Source organism: Haliotis rufescens, unplaced genomic scaffold (assembly GCF_023055435.1).
Source record: "Haliotis rufescens isolate VD_foot unplaced genomic scaffold, xgHalRufe1.0.p SCAF_13, whole genome shotgun sequence".
NCBI lineage: Eukaryota > Metazoa > Mollusca > Gastropoda > Lepetellida > Haliotidae > Haliotis > Haliotis rufescens.
The window spans coordinates 7,853,519-7,872,283 of NW_025963813.1; the positions used below are offsets into that span (position 1 = coordinate 7,853,519).

The 18,765-nt window shown below is 40.9% G+C and overlaps 1 protein-coding gene across 7 annotated transcripts in view; it reads left to right on the forward strand.

The window, feature by feature from the left end:
- The window catches only part of LOC124149287 (agrin-like), a 472,283-nt gene that overhangs the window by 224,517 nt on the left and 229,001 nt on the right, over nt 1-18,765 (forward strand). For all 7 annotated transcript variants that reach the window (XM_048394137.1, XM_048394138.1, XM_046520773.2 and 4 more), the window contains exon 3: nt 18,076-18,288. In XM_048394137.1, the coding sequence (XP_048250094.1) occupies nt 18,076-18,288 (213 nt within the window). The remainder of the gene's footprint in view (nt 1-18,075; nt 18,289-18,765) is intronic.

The window sequence follows — 18,765 nt, forward strand, 5'->3', positions numbered from 1 at the left end:
CATTGACATGCAAACAAAACCTTTTCCCATTCATAAGAAATGAAGATGAGAATACAAAAGGAAAATATCAAACCCCGCTCTAAAGATTGAAATGTAGTGTTATAGACGTTTCTCGACAATCAACTTTCATCATGACCATCTCTACACAAGCACATGTATGGAAATGCAATAATATTTCCCCAATAACAAATCATACAATTCCATAGCAAAGTGCATCAATAAAATACAAGCCTCGTGTATGTAATGTCTGTCTCTTGTTTCCAGTGACATCAGTTCAAAATGTCACGGATATGTTTGGGGAATAATGTGTTTCAGAGGTCAAAGGTCATATCCAACCAATCAGAAGAAATATGACCTCAATGACCAGGTCAATAGCGACATGTACCGTGGTTGCAGACACCGTGAACCAATCTATTTGCTAATAAGCTAACATCCTGCATGGTCTTCCATTTGATTTTGATACAAGAACTGGCGGCAGATTGCTTCAGTGATTCACTACAGTCATACTGAGAAATCTGCTTACTATCTTAATTGCGATCACTGAATGCCAATGGTCGCACTATCTGCGTATAAATCTGATATAGCTGATTCAATTGGTCATAAAGTTTGTTGATAACGGCAATTGGTGATCTTTTTCTTATCTTACTATCATTACGCTAATGAAAAGAGTGCCATGTTTTTATGAGAGGGGTTGTGATTTCCATGCATACTACTCAACTGTATTTCGTAAACTTGTTGAAGAACTGATTTTTTAGGAGTACTTTGAAAATTAAACTTTGAAATGAGGTATTGACTTCTTTCAAATGGATGTAGAAGTTGTACAAAAACACCTTCAAATTATTTTATCGAAAAGATTGTAAGTGTTCTTGATGTGTTCAGGAATCTGTCAGGTTGTTTTTTGGCAGTTGGTGAAAATTAAAGGGGGACTGTCTGCTCCAGGGTCTAAAGTCCATAATTCCCTGTGCATAGTTGCTAGGATTGGGAGGAGTCCAAATTTAAGTGTGTAAATACCCGACCCCCTATTACCCGACCCTACCTGGGTATCCAATGCAAGTCTCAAGAGTTGGGAACAACTGTCTGATTGGTAATTGTTTTACCGCAGCCCTGGCTAAAACTACTCAGGACCCACCCGACCCGAGTACCCAAGTTACCTGTCCCCAACAGTTGCATCCCTGAGGTGTGCCCAAAACCAATGACTGGGTTCAAACCCATAATTCAGCCTGATTATGTTTCTAGGTTTGACAGGACCAACCTGTACTCCTGGGTTACAACGAAGGGGTAAACGTCTGTTACTTGCATACCACGTGGCTTTCCTCCCACACGAGGGGGCACGAGTGGCCCAGTCATCTTAGGCGCTGCGGTTTGTGCAGAGTTGCGTCCCTTGGGCACGCCAGAAACCTATGATTGTGTGTTCGAATCCCAGTTCGCCCCGATTATGTTTCTGAGTTTGTCATCACCATACCTGTGCTCGTGGGTTTCACCGAAGTGGTAAACGTCTGAGACCTGCATCACTTCAGGTTTTCCCCCCACATTAAGCTGACACGCTGTGATATAACTAGAATACTGTTAAAAGCAGCGTTAAACCCAACTCACTCACTCACTCACTCACTCTTCCCACATGAAGCTACTTCGCTGGAATACTTTTCCTATCTCTCGATAGATTGATCAATCAGTCAATCAACCAATCAGTCAACCGATCAACCAACCAACCAATCAATCAATTTAAGTTTATCCAGTTAGTTACTGAACATATACTGGTGGAAAGATATAAAAAAAAATCAGAGAACAGATAGAAAGGGCAGTAACTCTGTGTCAGCAGTTTAGCAACTTTAGGTTCATCTGTGGGTCTGATTATGTTCACGTTTTGAGTATAACATGGTAGTAGATATTCCTTGCATACATTCTTATATGCCTCTTTTCACCCAGCAGCAAATGGGTACCTGGTAGGATGAGGTGGTAATATGACTGTCAAACTTCCAGCACCAAAAAGGCAGCTTGGGTTTTGACATCAGAATGTAGTTGAACAAGTTGACGCCATGCTATAGGGCATGGATAGTTTCGGTGTTACATGTTTTCAGTGCTTTTGTGTATTTCAAGATGTCTGGAGATGAAAATGTGGGAGAGAGTTGTCATGTTATTTAATTACACAAGACTGCCTCCGTGGTCTAATGGTAGAGCGTCCGCCCGGAGAGTGGAAGGTCCGGGGTTCGATCCCCAGCCGCGTCATACCAAGAGATGCTAAAAGATGGTACTTGTTGTTACCCTGTCTGGCGCTCGGCTTTAAGGAGCTAAAACAAGGACTGGTCGGCTCGGAGTCAGTATACTGTGTCTGAGTGGGGTATTCATGTTAAACTGCGGCATGGTATCTCAGTGAGCTAGCACTATAAATCGGCATCAGTCCAGATTAGTACAAGCAGACACACACACACACACACACACACACACACACACACACATGTACATGCAAGTCGCTATATCAGTGCAATAATCTTGGATTCGACGTTAAACCCCATTTCACCTCACCTCATGACACAAATATTGTACATAGCCTACAGAACGCAACCTCAGGTCAAACATATCAGACATATTTATGAAGTACTTGTTCTCCTTGGTCATTACAATAGTCCCAAGTTTAGACCGAGAATATTATATTTCTCAAAGTGATGAGTGAAGACCCAGGCCAGACATATCCGTTATGTTTATGACAGCCCGTATAACCTGAAAGATCCTAATTAATTGCTTCTCTTTTGTTGGTTCTTTTGACAATGGAAACTATGCAAACAACATTTCTCAATTTTGGAGTGTTTTCGTGAGATAGGAAAGTGATCTGTCACAGCTCTGATTACTTTTGCTATAAAAGTGAGAACTTGCTGCTGGCTGCTTCAACCAGATAGGGAAATACCCTGTCTTTATGGCCACTGTTTTGGGGGTCTGATTATCTTTGTCCAACATTTCAGCTGTTTTATCATAGTATTAATGTGATTTGGGGATAGGAGAAAACCTGACTTGATAAAATTTGTGATAAAAATCCCAAAATATCACCCTTGTAAGTGTGTAAATACCTGATAAAGGCAGTCAATCAGGTCTTTTTCACATGCAAAAAACACTTATAGTATGGAAGATAACAAAACTGATTAAGTTTTTCCATTGATTAAGTAACAAAATCCTTTATCTTAAACAGAAATTGTGCTGTGACATTACAAAAAGTTTGATAGGCATTCTATTATGTAATCAATCAGATAACACAAAGTCCAAAGAGTCAGACAGTATCTCATAGGAAGTAAAAAATGAAATAACCTCAATTGCATTTTTCGAAAAAAAATAGATTTCTATTTTGTTTTTTTGTTGTTGTGATGTTATACTTGACTGAGGCTGTACATTTTTAGGTCATTTAGAATCTTTGGTTCAAGATTTATTTGTAAGGATTTACACAGAGTGCAAATACATTGAAGTCATTTGTGACAAATACATATGTCAACAACAACAACTTCACAGACTGCTTGTTTAATCATTTACATAAAAAACTGATGACAATAATACAAAACCAATACATCAGTCATTGCAATAATACAACACAAGCCCCACCCACTCTATTATCAGCCAATCAGGAAACAGTAGGTGTGGCCTAGTTGTTTTTAGATTTATCGATTGCTTGGTTAACCAATCAAATGCCAGGGAATCAGTTGCAATTTATGTGCTAATAATATTATTTTATTATTATTTTATGATTAACCTGAATCAATGTTCATCTGACCTGTGAAGATCCAGGTTGGAAAAGGTCGTCAGCATCCAATGCTTGTCGTGAGAGGCGACTAACAGGATTTGGCGGTCAGGCTCACGGAGTTGATTGATGCATGTCATCCTATCCCAATTGAGTGGATCGATGCTCATGATATCAATCACTGGATTGTCTGGTCCAGCCTAGATTATTTACAGACTACCATCATAAAAATTGGAATATTGCTGAGTACAGCATTAAACAACAAACAAACAAACAATGTTCATTTCTACAGTTTCTGATTCATTGAAATCATTCTTTAGTGTCTATTGAAGCTATGAAAAGTCTTCATTTTTAATGTAGACTAGCTTACAGTTTTGCTTGTTTGTTTGTTTGTTGTTTAACGCCGCATTCAGCAATATTCCAGCTATATGAAGGCGGTCTGTAAATAATCAAGTCTGGACCAGACAGTCCAGTGACTGACACCATGAGCATCGATCCACGCAATTGGGATACGATGACATGCATCAGCATGCCTGCATCAGACCACCCATATATTCTGATATTTGCGGATGTGCACTTCAGTGATTCTCAATGCTAATTGGTCAGCTGAAGCCATATGACGTCACAGTGCTTCATTGTTGAGAAAAATATATGACGTCATCCATATCTCATGATGTCACAAATTGATGTCATGACATCATCTGAACAATGGCTGCACCCAGTGATGTTTATCAGTATGGTTGACGTTTCAAATGTTTTCCTTCATTTTCTCTCTTAAAATGTCTATGAGTAACATACAGAATAACCTATGTGGGACTTGCAACTTTCATTCACTCGAGACAGATAATCCATAATTCCTTGTAGCTGATTGGTTATTCTCTGAACAAAAAATGTTTTATACATTTAGCTTATTCTGGATTTGGCCAGGCTTACAGAATTAATTTGTCATACAAAAGTCTGTGGTCAGTTTGTAGTGGCCATAAAATTTCAGAGTCCCATGATGGGATTCGAACCACAGACCTTCTGCTCTAAGGTTGGGCACCTTGTCCACGGGCAAAATTAATAATGTCCAATAATGTCACCAGGGTTGATTTGGTGTAAATTTTCCTAACAAAATCTCTTGAATTTTAAGTGTTAACAAAACTACAAGAAAAAAGTTGTTTAAAAATGCATATTTTCAACTGAAGACTGAATTTATGTTTGTTTTAACTTTTGCAATGTTCTGGGTTGACGAACAAATATTCTGGTCCTAATTATAAGAAATATGATTAAGTGATATTTTTGTTAATTTAAATTGAAAGCAAATGGTCATGAGTCATGCTTTTGCTTTTGTCATGAAACAAGTGGTGATATTATGAAACAATTTCATGAAAAACCTAAGAAGAAACCCTTTGTTTCAATGGGAGAAAGCAATTGGACAATTTTTCGTTGATGTCATTGAAAGTTATTAGAAACAGAGTTTTTGGTAGGTGTTATTTTCAGACAGCAAGGATTTAGTTTTTCTCCGTCTATTAAAAAACTATCAATCATGGGTATTAACTGCTTGTAGCATTTTGTTCACTCAGTCGAAAGTTTGATAATTATTCATATTTTGTCAGTTTACAATCCATGAATAACATGATCCTGTTATTATCCACCTGTCAAAATGCACTTTGCCTTAACATCAAATAATCATTAAAAAATAGAATTATTTCTTTGGTTGTCAGTGAAAAAAGGATAAATAATTCATTCTTTAGTCTTCGTAATCTGATGCAGCCAAAACAGTACGGTAATCAAAGGTAATGAAATGCTGGCATTACTAGCCTCATCTCTGGAAGGGCTTGCATCAGCATTTCTATGAATATAAACGACTGATTTGTGCGACTGTTTTGGCCAAATGGAAATGATGCAGTCGTGGCGAAGGCGCATCTGGGATACTGTAAAAACATGAGATTTGTTTCTGTAGAAACATTAATAGGGAATTGATGAAAGAGACATTGACGCCAAGAAGATTGTTTTTGTATGGAATCAATGAATTGGAAATATGATAAGTTGTAAAACTCTTTGAGAGACAGACTCACAGATGGAAGGGTTGAGCTTCATGGCTGGAGCAGATCAGAGGGAAGATTGGTGAGGTAGTTGTGTGGACAGATCAGTGGGTAGCCTGGTGGGGCAGGTCGGTGGACAGATTGGTGGGGCAGGTTGGTGGGGCAGGTTGGAGGACTGGTTGGTGGACAGATCGGTGGGGCAGGTCAATGGGCATATTGGTGGGGCAGGTTGGTGGACTGGTCGGTGGACAGATTAGTGGGGCAGGTTGGTGGGGCAGGTCGGTGGACAAATTGGTGGGGCAGGTTGGTGGGGGAGGTTGGAGGACTGGTTGGTGGACAGATTAGTGGGGCAGGTCAGTGGACTGGTTGGTGGACAGATCGGTGGGGCAGGTCAATGGGCATATTGGTGGGGCAGGTTGGTGGACAGATTGGTGATGTGGGTCGATGGACAGATTGGTGGGACAGGTTGGTGGATTGGTTGGTGGGGCAGGTCAATGGGCATATTGGTGGGGCAGGTTGGTGGATAGATCAATGGTGTAGATCAGTTGACAGATTGGTGGGGCAGGTCGGTGGACAGATTGGTGGCGCAGGTTGGTGGACAGATTGGTGGCGCAGGTTGGTGGACAGATTGGTGGCGCAGGTTGGTGGACAGATTGGTGGCGCAGGTTGATGGACAGATTGGTGGCGCAGGTTGGTGGACAGATTGGTGGGGCAGGTTGGTGGACAGATTGGTGGCGCAGGTTGGTGGACAGATTGGTGGCGCAGGTCGGTGGACTGGTTGGTGGACAGATTGGTGGCGCAGGTTGGTGGACAGATTGGTGGCGCAGGTTGATGGACAAATTGGTGGAGCAGGTTGATGGACAGATCGGTGGCGCAGGTCGGTGGACAGATCGGTGGGGCAGGTTGGTGGACTGGTTGGTGGACAGATTAGTGGGGCAGGTTGGTGGACAGATTGGTGGGGCAGGTTGGTGGACAGATTGGTGGGGCAGGTTGGTGGACAGATTGGTGGCGCAGGTCGGTGGACAGATCGGTGGCGCAGGTTGATGGACAGATCGGTGGCGCAGGTCGGTGGACAGATCGGTGGGGCAGGTTGGTGGACAGATTGGTGGGGCAGGTTGGTGGACATATCGGTGGGGCAGGTCGGTGGACAGATTAGTGGGGCAGGTTGGTGGACAGACTGGTAGGGCAGGTTGGTGGACAGATCGGTGGGGCAGGTTGGTGGACAGATTGGTGGGGCAGGTTGGTGGACAGATCGGTGGGGCAGGTTGGTGGACAGATCGGTGGGGCAGGTCGGTGGACAAATTGGTGGGGCAGGTTCGTGGACAGATTGGTGGGGCAGGTTGGTGGACAGATTGGTGGGGCAGGTTGGTGGACAGATCAATGGCGTAGATCAGTGGACAGATTTGTGGGGCAGATCAGCAGAACTAACGTTAACATTATTTCACTAGTCTTCAGAGTATTTGAGCCAGTCCTGCTTCAACAAGACAAAAATGTTTACTTTTTCTGTCAGTTTTATTAAGTTCCAATTTGTAGCAAAACAAGCACTGAGAAATGCCACTAGTCAAGGAATACCATCACTGGATATGTCCTTGTTCTCAGCACAACAAGTTAGCCTCAGGTTTGCAGACTTGTTCCAGAAGTCTGCCCCAGGAGATTCCTGGCCAGATGAAGACCCCAACATCCATGATGGTCATGAATGCAAACTAACATTGTTGTGTCCTGACTGGTTGTGGATAGATGCTCATGACATCAGTACCTGGTTTATCGTGCCAAGGCTTGTTGTTTTGACATACAGCTTGCTGAAAGAATTAATGATACCATCCATCTACCATACTACTCAGAGAATGGTAGATACATTCTGAAAATGCTGATAGCATCATGGAATATGATAAAGTTCTTATTTTAGGTTCTCATTAAGATTTCTCGAAGTGATAAACAAGGTATTTGAAATCTTTTGTGGACTATCTTGTGGTGAATGCACACACATGACATGGATGAGTGAACCAGTTAAAATATCAAATCAGTGAATTACTACATTTTATTCATGCCGGAACTCCTTACAATCCTTTTTCAATTTGTGTTGAATGATTATTTTAATTGAGGAAACACTTTTTGTAAAGCCTGGAAATTAATATTATCTCAGTGTGATTGAGAAAATATTCCAGTTCCAAAGTTGATTATACCCAAGTGGATGTATTCCTTTATAGTTTTCTTGATATTAGTATCCAATCAGCTGATGTTTTGTATCTACATGATCTTAATTGAATGACCTCTACCATGACCAATTGACCTCTACTGCAAACATTTGACCTTGACCCATACCTATAGACAGTAATAATTATCTTTACAGTTCCGATCCGACCTCAGTTATAGGAAAAGGTCAAAGGGTATGAGAACCTGCAAATGAAATAAGATTTCTTTGGTTTTGGAGTCCAAATGCAATATTTGTATAATGTCTGGGTCAATATGTGCAAGTTGAGCCATGAATAGTTGCTTGAAATATAATTGGACAAGACTGAATAATGTGTGGTTAATATTTTTAAACTTCAGCGATGAGTCAGTGCATTTCAATCTGTGAAACCAGTCGGGTATTTCAGGCGCAAATCACATGGCAAGTGAGGACATACGCATCAAGCCCTAAAGATACTGAATTAGCTCTTTAGTAAATGTGTAATGATATATTGATTCTGGTGAATTGAAATTCATTATATCAGTACAATCTTGCTGAACCTATTTTGAAATCCGATACAATCTTACCATAGCTTTTTTTTTTTTTACATTTTTCTGTGAGTTTTCAAAATGTCACATGCATATAGTGATGCATCAGAGTTAAGTGCACTAATTTTGTCCATTAATCATCAATACAATCTTGCAGAACCCGTTTTTCTAACAGATAAAGAATGTCTCAAAAGACAATGTATTTAGAATGTAGCAAGGCACAAAAAGTGAAGATAGCTTCACGAACCAACCAAAATAGCAATAAAATTCCAGATTAAATGATAAAACATACATTCTGCGAATGTGCACAATGAGAGGAGAGTCATTTCACATGTTCATCATCGTTCTACATCTCGGTCCTTGTAACATGCAGCCACTGCAGCTGTAGTGCTTTTGAATGGTAGTTTGTGATTTCCCCATGTGTGTGTTCTTAATGAAAATGTCATGCAGGGCCCTGTTCCAAAAAGCGATCTTAGGGCTAAGTTGATTGTAACTCACTAGGTACGCGATCTTAAATTTTGGTTACGATCAGCCGCCCGTTCCACAAAGCAATCTTAACTAAGAGAGTTGTAAGTTAAGATCAAAATGCTAAGTTGCTCCGGACCAACTTAGGATCGCTAAAATCAATCTTAAATATTGTACCATAACAACAAAGATGGCCATATTTCGACAATGCGTCGTCTGCTAAACATGACCAAGGAAGGCCACACTTAGGGAAACTTTCGTATCTTCATGGCTGAAGATTCCGATCTTTGTTAAGATCGGCTACTAAAGAACTTGTAAAGTTACAATTGCCCTAAGATCGCTTTGTGGAATGGGCGTAAACTTTAGCTAAGACGATTTTATAATCGAAGTAAGTCTCTAAGATTGATTGTAGTTACGATTGCTTTGTGGAACGGGACCCTGGTTGAAGCATTGAAGACAATAAGTGTTGAGTAGATGACATTGGTGTTGATACAACAAGGCTGGTGTCTATAAATACCTCCTACAACTAATGATTGTGTATTACCCTCGGAGTAACATGATAGTCTTTGTAATGCATGCATGCATATATATTGTTGTGGACTCAGTGTTTGACTCAGCACTTGACTCAGTGTTTGACTTCGTGATCGGAAATTCACCATGAGTTTGAATCCCAGGTTAGGCCTGATTATGAGCCCTGGTTTGTCAGCACCACACCCTTCTGTGGGTTTGATCTATCCTGGGTTTGAATCCCAGGTTTGGCTTGATTACGAGCCCTGGTTCGTCAGCACCACACCCTTCTGTGGGTTTGATCTATCCTGGTTTTGAATCCCAGGTTAGGCCTGATTATGAGCCCTGGTTTGTCAGCGACACATCCTTGCTGTGGGTTTGATCTATCCTGGGTTTGAATCCCAGGTTAGGCCTGATTATGAGCCCTGGTTTGTCAGCGACACATCCTTGCTGTGGGTTTGATCTATCCTGGGTTTGAATCCCAGGTTAGGCCTGATTATGAGCCCTGGTTTGTCTGCACCACACCCTTCTGTGGGTTTGATCTATCCTGGGTTTGAATCCCAGGTTAGGCCTGATTATGAGCCCTGGTTTGTCTGCACCACACCCTTCTGTGGGTTTGATCTATCCTGGGTTTGAATCCCAGGTTAGGCCTGATTATGAGCCCTGGTTTGTCTGCGCCACTCCCTTGCTGTGGGTTTGATCTATCCTGGGTTTGAATAAGTGGTGTAGAGGTAGACTAGTGGTTACAGCACTTGCTCATCACACTGAATTCATGGGTTCCGATTCCTCACATGGGTACAATGAACTGATTATTGATGACCTAGTTACATGACTGGAATATCAACAAAATAAAATATACTCAAACCCATACTCTAATATCAGACTTCATAGGTTGATTCGATCTAAGATCCTATCCATGTAGCCATTGTGGTCAATGGATCTCCATGTTACAATATGCATGTAATACTTGGAACTGTAATCCTGGCAACAAGTGTCATACTCCCAAATCTGTTTATAAATACTTGGTACTATTTTGTCAAATAAAGTGAGTGAGTGAGTTTGGTTTTCCGCTGCTTTTAGCAATATTCCAGCAATATCATGGCGGGGGACACCAGAAATGGGCTTCACACATTGTACCCATGTCGGGATTCGAACCAGGGTCTTCGGCGTGACGAGCGAACGCTTTAACCACTAGGCTACCCGACCATTCACCCCTTGTCAAATAAAGACAATACTTGAGTAGAGCACAGTCACATACCAAGTGTCATGACATGATTTGGTGAGACAGTGGTAGAGTGTCTGAGTGCACTGGTTTGGAAAACTCTCATGGCATCAATAAGTGGAGGAACCCCCCTGGGGTACAAGCCAGATGCGTCGCTCACACTCTCGACGACTCCTAAATAAATGGTCAACGTCGCGACCTCTATAATGTGATAATTTTCCTGCTGAGCAAATCCAATTTATAGAAAAATAAATGTATTTGTGGTAAGAAAATTGTCCCATTTTGCCCCATGGAATTAACAAGGTCTCCAATGAATGTCTCAAATGCATGGCTTCAGGCAAGACAGGCTGGCTGCTGAAAGGGATTTGATTTTCAATATGTAGCTACCCATGTTTCCTGGGCTGCCTTACACTGACATTTGTAAATAGAGGACCTCTTGTTTATTATTTCAGTGCACTTGGACTTTGGGTCCTTGTGACCCCCAGTACTATGTAACATCATTCCTTCAGGGAGGTTGCTAGGGATGTTGTTAGGAATGTTGTTAGGGATGCTGTTAGGGATGTTGTTAGGGATGTTGCCGGGGAGGTTGTTAGGGAGGTTGTTAGTGTTGTAGTTAGGGAGGTTGCTAGGGAGGTTGTTAGGGTTGTAGTTTAGGGAGGTTGTTAGGGATGTTGTTAGGGAGGTTGCTAGGGAGGTTGTTAGGGAGGTTGTTAGGGTTGTAGTTAGGGAGGTTGGTAGGGAGGTTGGTAGGGTTGTAGTTAGGGAGGTTCCTGGGGATGTTGTTAGGGCTGTAGTTTGGGAGGTTGTTAGGGAGGTTGCTAGGGATGTTGTTAGGGAGGTTGTTAGGGCTGTAGTTGGGGAGGTTGTTAGGGAGGTTGCTAGGGAGGTTGTTAGGGTTGTAGGTAGGGAGGTTGGTAGGGAAGTTGGTAGGGTTGTAGTTAGGGTTGTAGTTAGGGAGGTTGTTAGGGTTGTAGTTAGGAAGGTTGCGAGGGAGGTTGTTAGGGAGGTTGTTAGGGTTGTAGTTAGGGAGGTTGGTAGGGTTGTAGTTAGGAAGGTTGCGAGGGAGGTTGTTAGGGAGGTTGTTAGGGTTGTAGTTAGGGAGGTTGTTAGGGAGGTTGGTAGGGTTGTAGTTAGGGAGGTTCCTGGGGATGTTGTTAGGGCTGTAGTTGGGGAGGTTGTAAGGGAGGTTGCTAGGGATGTTGTTAGGGAGGTTGTTAGGGCTGTAGTTTGGGAGGTTGTTATGGAGGTTGTTAGTGTTGTAGTTAGGGACATTGCTGGAGATGTTGTTAGAGAGGTTGTTAGGGATGTTGCAGGGATGTCGTTAAGGATGTTGCAAAGGATGTTGATAGGGATGTTGCAGGGGATGTTGCGTAGATTGTTGCTTGGGATGTTGTCAGTGAAGTTGCTTGGGATGTTGCAGGGAATGTTGATAGGGATGTTGCCAGAGATGTTGCTAGGCATGTTGCTGGGGATATTGTCAGGGATGTTGCCATAGATGTTGCTTGAGATGTTGCTAGGGATATTGCTGGAGGTGTTGCATGGGATGATGTTAAGGGTGTGGCTGGAGATGCTGCTGGGGATGTTGCCAGGGATGCTTCTACTGATAGGGATGTTCTTGGAATGCTGTTAAGGATGTAGGGAGCACCTTTAGAATGTAGTACCACAACTTCTCGTGAGGATGATAACTGGCAAAGGTCACATGACTCAGAGACAAGCAACCAGTTTTTGTGAGAATCTGTTGGACGTGAACTCACGACCTTAAGATGATTGTTAGCCCTGAGACTGAGACTGAACGGAAAGGGTCGAAGAGTTGACGCAGACTACAACTAGGGGTAGGCATGGTGTTAAACTAATACTTAGTCAGTGAAAACATGTCTTTTAAAAAAAAAAAGTTCTTTGGAAGAACCTTTCCTCTTCTGCTGTTTTTGGGTGGTTTCCATGGGGAATCAAGCAAACCAGACTTGGTTAGTTTGAACTAGACTTGCCTAGGCTTTTAGTAAAAAAAATACCGAACAAATATAAATTCCACAGTCATGGTGCATCATGGTGTTTCACGACTATATTCTACAGACACTCACAGGTGATCCCGATGCCATCTGGCACTCGTTCCATTCCGTAATCTACAAGATGCTGAGTGGTGAGGTATGAGTGGTGAGGTATGAGTGGTGAGGTATGAGTGGTGAGGTATGAGTGGTGAGGTATGAGTGGTGAGGTATGAGTGGTGAGGTATGAGTGGTGAGGTATGAGTGGTGAGGTATGAGTGGTGAGGTATGAGTGGTGAGGTATGAGTGGTGAGGTATGAGTGGTGAGGTATGAGTGGTGAGGTATGAGTGGTGAGGTATGAGTGGTGAGGTATGAGTGGTGAGGTATGAGTGGTGAGGTATGAGTGGTGAGGTATGAGTGGTGAGGTATGAGTGGTGAGGTATGAGTGGTGAGGTATATCCACGAATGGCTCCAGGCATCAAACGTTGAATTCATGAGTAGGCATGAAATGCAGGGTTTTAATAATTCGTTGGGTGATTTTGTCACAGAAAAGTGTGGTTTGGAACACTATAAGGATAACGGGATTGTAATAAGGAACTAGGAAGGCATAAGCATTGCTACTGACACCACGTGGATGAGTGTTTGGTCTGGCGTGGTTTAGATGTGTGCAACGTCAATAATTAAATACCAAATAAACTGCCTTCCTGTGCATAATAATTTAAACTAAAGAAGCCAAAAAACATAATATGCATATTAGTACGCATTTACAATCCATTCTTCCACATGAGCTTATTTGAAACCCCAAAAAACATTTTTGAAAATATAAATTCTTTCATAAATTTCTGCCTGCTATAAAATGTGCCGTCGCAGGCTAAACAAATATTGAAAACTCTCAACATCACTGGGCTTATTCAGTGACATCTCATGTGGAGATGATAGATCACTGAGAGGAGCTTATGCAGGCTCAATGACCCCTGACATCACAGGGCATTGTTTCACTGGTGTATCCGGCAACACAATTTGACAAAGTACGTCTTTGGGTATTGTGACGTGTTTGAAAAGTTTGAGATGCTGTATTTTAAAGTTGGGAAAGTTTCTTAGAATGTTGTTAGGATAATGCTGGGAACGTTGCATGGGAGTTATAGGAAGTAGAAATTCTGTTATTGTCTGTAATAAGGTTATGAATGTGTTCTGATTGGATGCTTCTTCAAACAAGTGGCGACACAGAAAAAAATAAATGGTAAAATTAATGATTATAAATATTTGATAATATTTTTACATACATGAAAACTATTGAGAATGTAATATTGATGTCAACTATTGACATTGTCATCAATTTATTGCCTATTAGCCATAGACAAAAGCAACACATCAATCTGCTGTTTCACTTCTATCTTTTGTATGTATACTTGATCAGAACAATGGCAGTATTAAATTTAATCCTTTCTCAGCTTGCTGTTCCAGTGTTATATATGGGTGCTATGACAGCCATATCAAATATGCCAAATCAGGAATATTTTGTCGGGATGTACCGATATTGAAACTCCTATGATACTAAAAGGATAATTTTATGTTGCTTGGCAACAAGATGGGTACTAAAATATCTGGCTTCCCTCAAAATAATATGATCCATGTGTGATTAATCGATTCAACCCAGATATAACACTCACTTCAGATGGAACTTACGAGAAACATAATGAATCAAAGAAATGCAATGATAATATTTGCACATCTGTTGATGACATTATGGGAAAACATGTGTCTCGACATGTATTGATGATCGAAAAGACTCAGTAATCAATGACTCTGTGAATAAAAACATTGTGATACACTGTCCCAATGTCGTCATGTTCTTGACTCAGTTGAATAACAGTGTCAGTTTAAAGAAATTCACTTTGGGGCCTTAAGTGGTAATGTCGCCGGGAATTGAATTGCAGTTGTCAAAGATTATGCCATTGAGTCTGATAGATCCTGTCAGATTATTTTCATGTTTTTCATACATACATTTGGGAATTTTATTCACTTTGGAAACCTCTGTTGGAGGTTTTGAAATAAAAAAAACATGTCTTTAATTGAATATTTTATTAATTATTTTTTTCAAAGATTCCCACCAGACATTTATATGAATATTTTTTTGCTGTAAGAGTTGAAGGGTTTTGTCAGAAATAAGGGATGTTTTGACTAAGGTTCGCAGTTTCAGATGTTATTTTTTTCAATTTATCATGAAAGTAAGAAATGCGTGGAAGAGTGTCAATCAATGTAACTGAAGGAGAAGGATGGACATTTCCTTTGACATTTCATGTCATTAGCTGGAAAGTTTTCAAACAAAGTTTGTCTTTTAGTTGTTAGCAGTGGTACACCTGCTATCATTAGGTTTGGTTTCATGTGAAGACCACCTCCCGAAAACACCCGAGTAAAATCTGTGTCCTTTTGACCAATGATTGAGTATTGGTCAAGAACAACTCCTGAAAACACCCAAGTAAAATCTGTCTCCTTTTGACCAAAGATTGAGTATTGGTCAAGACCACCTCCTGAAAACACCCAAGTAAAATCTGTGTCCTTTTGACCAAAGATTGAGTACTGGTCAAGAACCACTCCTGAAAACACCCAAGTATAATCTGTCTCCTTTTGACCAAAGATTGAGTATTGGTCAAGACCACCTCCTGAAAACACCCAAGTAAAATCTGTGTCCTTTTGACCAAAGATTGAGTACTGGTCAAGACCACCTCCTGAAAACACCCAAGTAAAATCTGTGTCCTTTTGACCAAAGATTGAGTACTGGTCAAGAACCACTCCTGAAAACACCCAAGTATAATCTGTCTCCTTTTGACCAAAGATTGAGTACTGGTCAAGACCACCTCCTGAAAACACCCAAGTAAAATCTGTGTCCTTTTGACCAAAGATTGAGTACTGGTCAAGAACCACCTCCTGAAAACACCCAAGTAAAATCTGTGTCAAGACCACCCCCTGAAAACACCCAAGTAAAATCTGTGTCCTTTTGACCAAAGATTGAGTATTGGTCAAGACCACCTCCTGAAAACACCCAAGTAATATCTGTGTCCTTTTGACCAAAGATTGAGTACTGGTCAAGACCACCTCCTGAAAACACCCAAGTATAATCTGTGTCCTTTTGACCAATGATTGAGTATTGGTCATGAGGTGACCAAGAGCTGATGGCCCTGGTTTACTTAAAAATTGACTTCAATATTGTTTGTGTTTATTAAAGTATGAATGTGAAAACCATACTGTGTAAATATATCAACAATAATAACTTCACAGACTGCTTTTTTTATCATTAACACACAAAAATGAAAATGATGTCAACTTGAGATAGAAATGAAGTGTGACACTTATTTTTTTTTAATAATTCAGTTTGATCAGAAGCAATGTCGATAATATAAGCAGCTTTGTAAATATTAGAAAAGATTGATCCTTAGTAAAATATCTTGCCATTGATGTGCCACATTCCACTAGGCGGCATCAATATCACAATATGTAATATCTACGCTTCACACAATATTTGATTAATCAGACAGAGGGTGTGAGTACCATCACACCAATGTAAGTATTTTGCCGGATCAGCTGTTCTTGAGACCTGCTGTGGCATCGGCCTTTATTAGCTATCAGTGTAAATAGCAAGGACAAACACTGGCATTGTTGATGAAGTAATTTGTGTGGGTGATTTGAGAGGGAAAGCTTCTGATCAAGTGGGTCATTGGGTGGGTCTGTTAGTGAGTGAGTTGACGTTGGAATCATTTGGGGGAGAAATTAATTAACCTTGCCCAGAAAACAATTTTAAAAAATGATTCTTCCAACTTAAAATACCAAAAGGTGCAAGTTCACCATGGAGTGAGTGAGTGAGTGAGTGAGTTTAACGCCGCTTTTAACAGTTTCCAGTTATATCGCGGCGTGTCAGCTTAATGTGGGAGGAAAGCCTGAAGTGATACAGGTCTCAGACGTTTACCACTTTGGTGAAACACATGAGCACAGGTATGGTGCTGACAAACCTAGAAACATAATCGGGGTGAACCGGGATTTGAACCCATAATCATAGGTTTCTGGCGTGCCCAAGGGATGCAACTCTGCACAGTAAATTGCGGCTCCTTAGATGACTGGGCCACCCGTGCCCCCCTCACCTTGGAGTGAGTGAGTGAGCAAGGCCTCATTATATTCAGATCAGGTCTAGCATACAACATAACATACTTGGTTTGAAAATTACAAGTGCTGTTTTCTTCACAAGATCCCAAAGACCCGGGTTCAATTCCCCACATAGGTACAATGTGTAAAGCCTGTTTCTTGTGTCCCCTGTCTTGATATTGTGGTAATATTGCTAAAAGCAGCGGAAAACCATATTCACTCACTCTTCACAAGAATTGACACCATGTTATCAGTTCAGTGGAAAATAACTAACTTTGTTCAAGGTTCATCTTGAGGAGAATCAGTCAGTGATCTCATCCAGCATAAAGCTGTTAGTCGATGATACAACCGAAATACAGAGGAATCATGCTTGGCCTGACCCCACTTATCCCAGAACCCGTCTATCAAGCGCCTTTTATGAAAAAAAAGAGCAAAAAAAACCGCACTGTTATGAAATGGCCGATTTATCTGCAAATCCGGTTTCCGGAACCGGAAGGTGAATTTCACTAACCAACAATTGCACACAATTATGTACCACTTACCGGACAGCGTCATTGGGCAACCATGTTTGTTTAGTAGAGCATCACACGGCAGCCAACATCAAAATATCAGGTTGCATTTGATCACAGTGGATTAAGATGCTGTTTGGATTGATTGACTGGCTATTTATCCAATTTTGATTGGACAATAAGTACCAATTAGAAATTTGACACTAATTTGCCAACTTTTAAACAACATATTGGTTGCTTGCCTTTTACAGTCAGATGAGGTCACGTGACAAAAACTGAATAGAGAATGTGCACATGAAAGTTAGCTTTTTGTTTTATAGTGTGTTTGCATTTGGCAGGGGAGCTAACTCTTGTCAGTTTACTTAGTGATTTACAAATATAGAAATCCATTTGTCTGGATGAATACTTGAATTGGGATAATCAGGGTTCCTCTGTATCTTTTAATGCCATGTGAAATCATCTGACTGAAAGTGAAATTTGCCTATGTTATGGCCAGGTTGTGCCTCATCTGTTGACATCAACATCTGCCTGTGCATCTTAAAACAACTTACCTCAAAGACCATATGTATTGGACCACTGAAGTTGAACTCTGACATACCTGTTCCGACCAATGATAACACCTGAATATATGCAAGACATTTTGAATATGATTGTCAATATGGCCGCCATGGTGGCCATATTGAAAATCCTGTAAATGGATATTTATAGATTTTTGTTTTAAATTGTAATGAAATTTGGTATATATGTTGTTTGTCATGGGCTCAACATTTTTGTGTCCTTTTTCAGCTCCCTGTGAAACAAATTTCTGTGCTTTTGGGGCCCACTGCATGGTTAACAGCACAAGTGGGACGCACTACTGCAAGTGTGACACTTCCTGCGACGACCTCTTCGCGCCAGTATGCGGCACAGATGATGTCTCGTACATCAACGAATGCTACCTGAAAAGGGAAAGTTGTCTCTCAAAGCGTCGCATTAAAGTGAAGCGTCAGGGAAATTGTGGTAAGTGAAATATTTTTCTCAGGCAGATACCCAGCTCCTTGAAAACCCTTGCTGATGCGCTGCCTGGTCAGTTTTTCAAAATGTTTGTTCCTAGCCTTGAAGAAAAGTGTTGCCAAAGGTTTGCTTCAATTTTTTCTTCAGAATGTATACTCCAATGTATATTTTTTCCAGGAGATATATCTTCTTCATTTCTTCCTGTTTCTTTTGTGAAATAATTGTTTTGATTTTTTTTCCAGATGTTTGTTTATAGCTCATTCAATGGCATTATCGTTTTACATGCATGTAAAATATTTCTGCAATGATGAATTTGTTATGTAACATTTGGGCAATTCAATTCTGATTCATTGAAATATTTCTCAGAAAACTGGAAAAGTTTCAAATACCTGGGGATAAAAAATTGTTTTTGATTATTTGTAGCAATCCTTCCTGTTGAGATGGGGTTTCGCTCTGGTATCATGTTATGAAACTAGACCAATT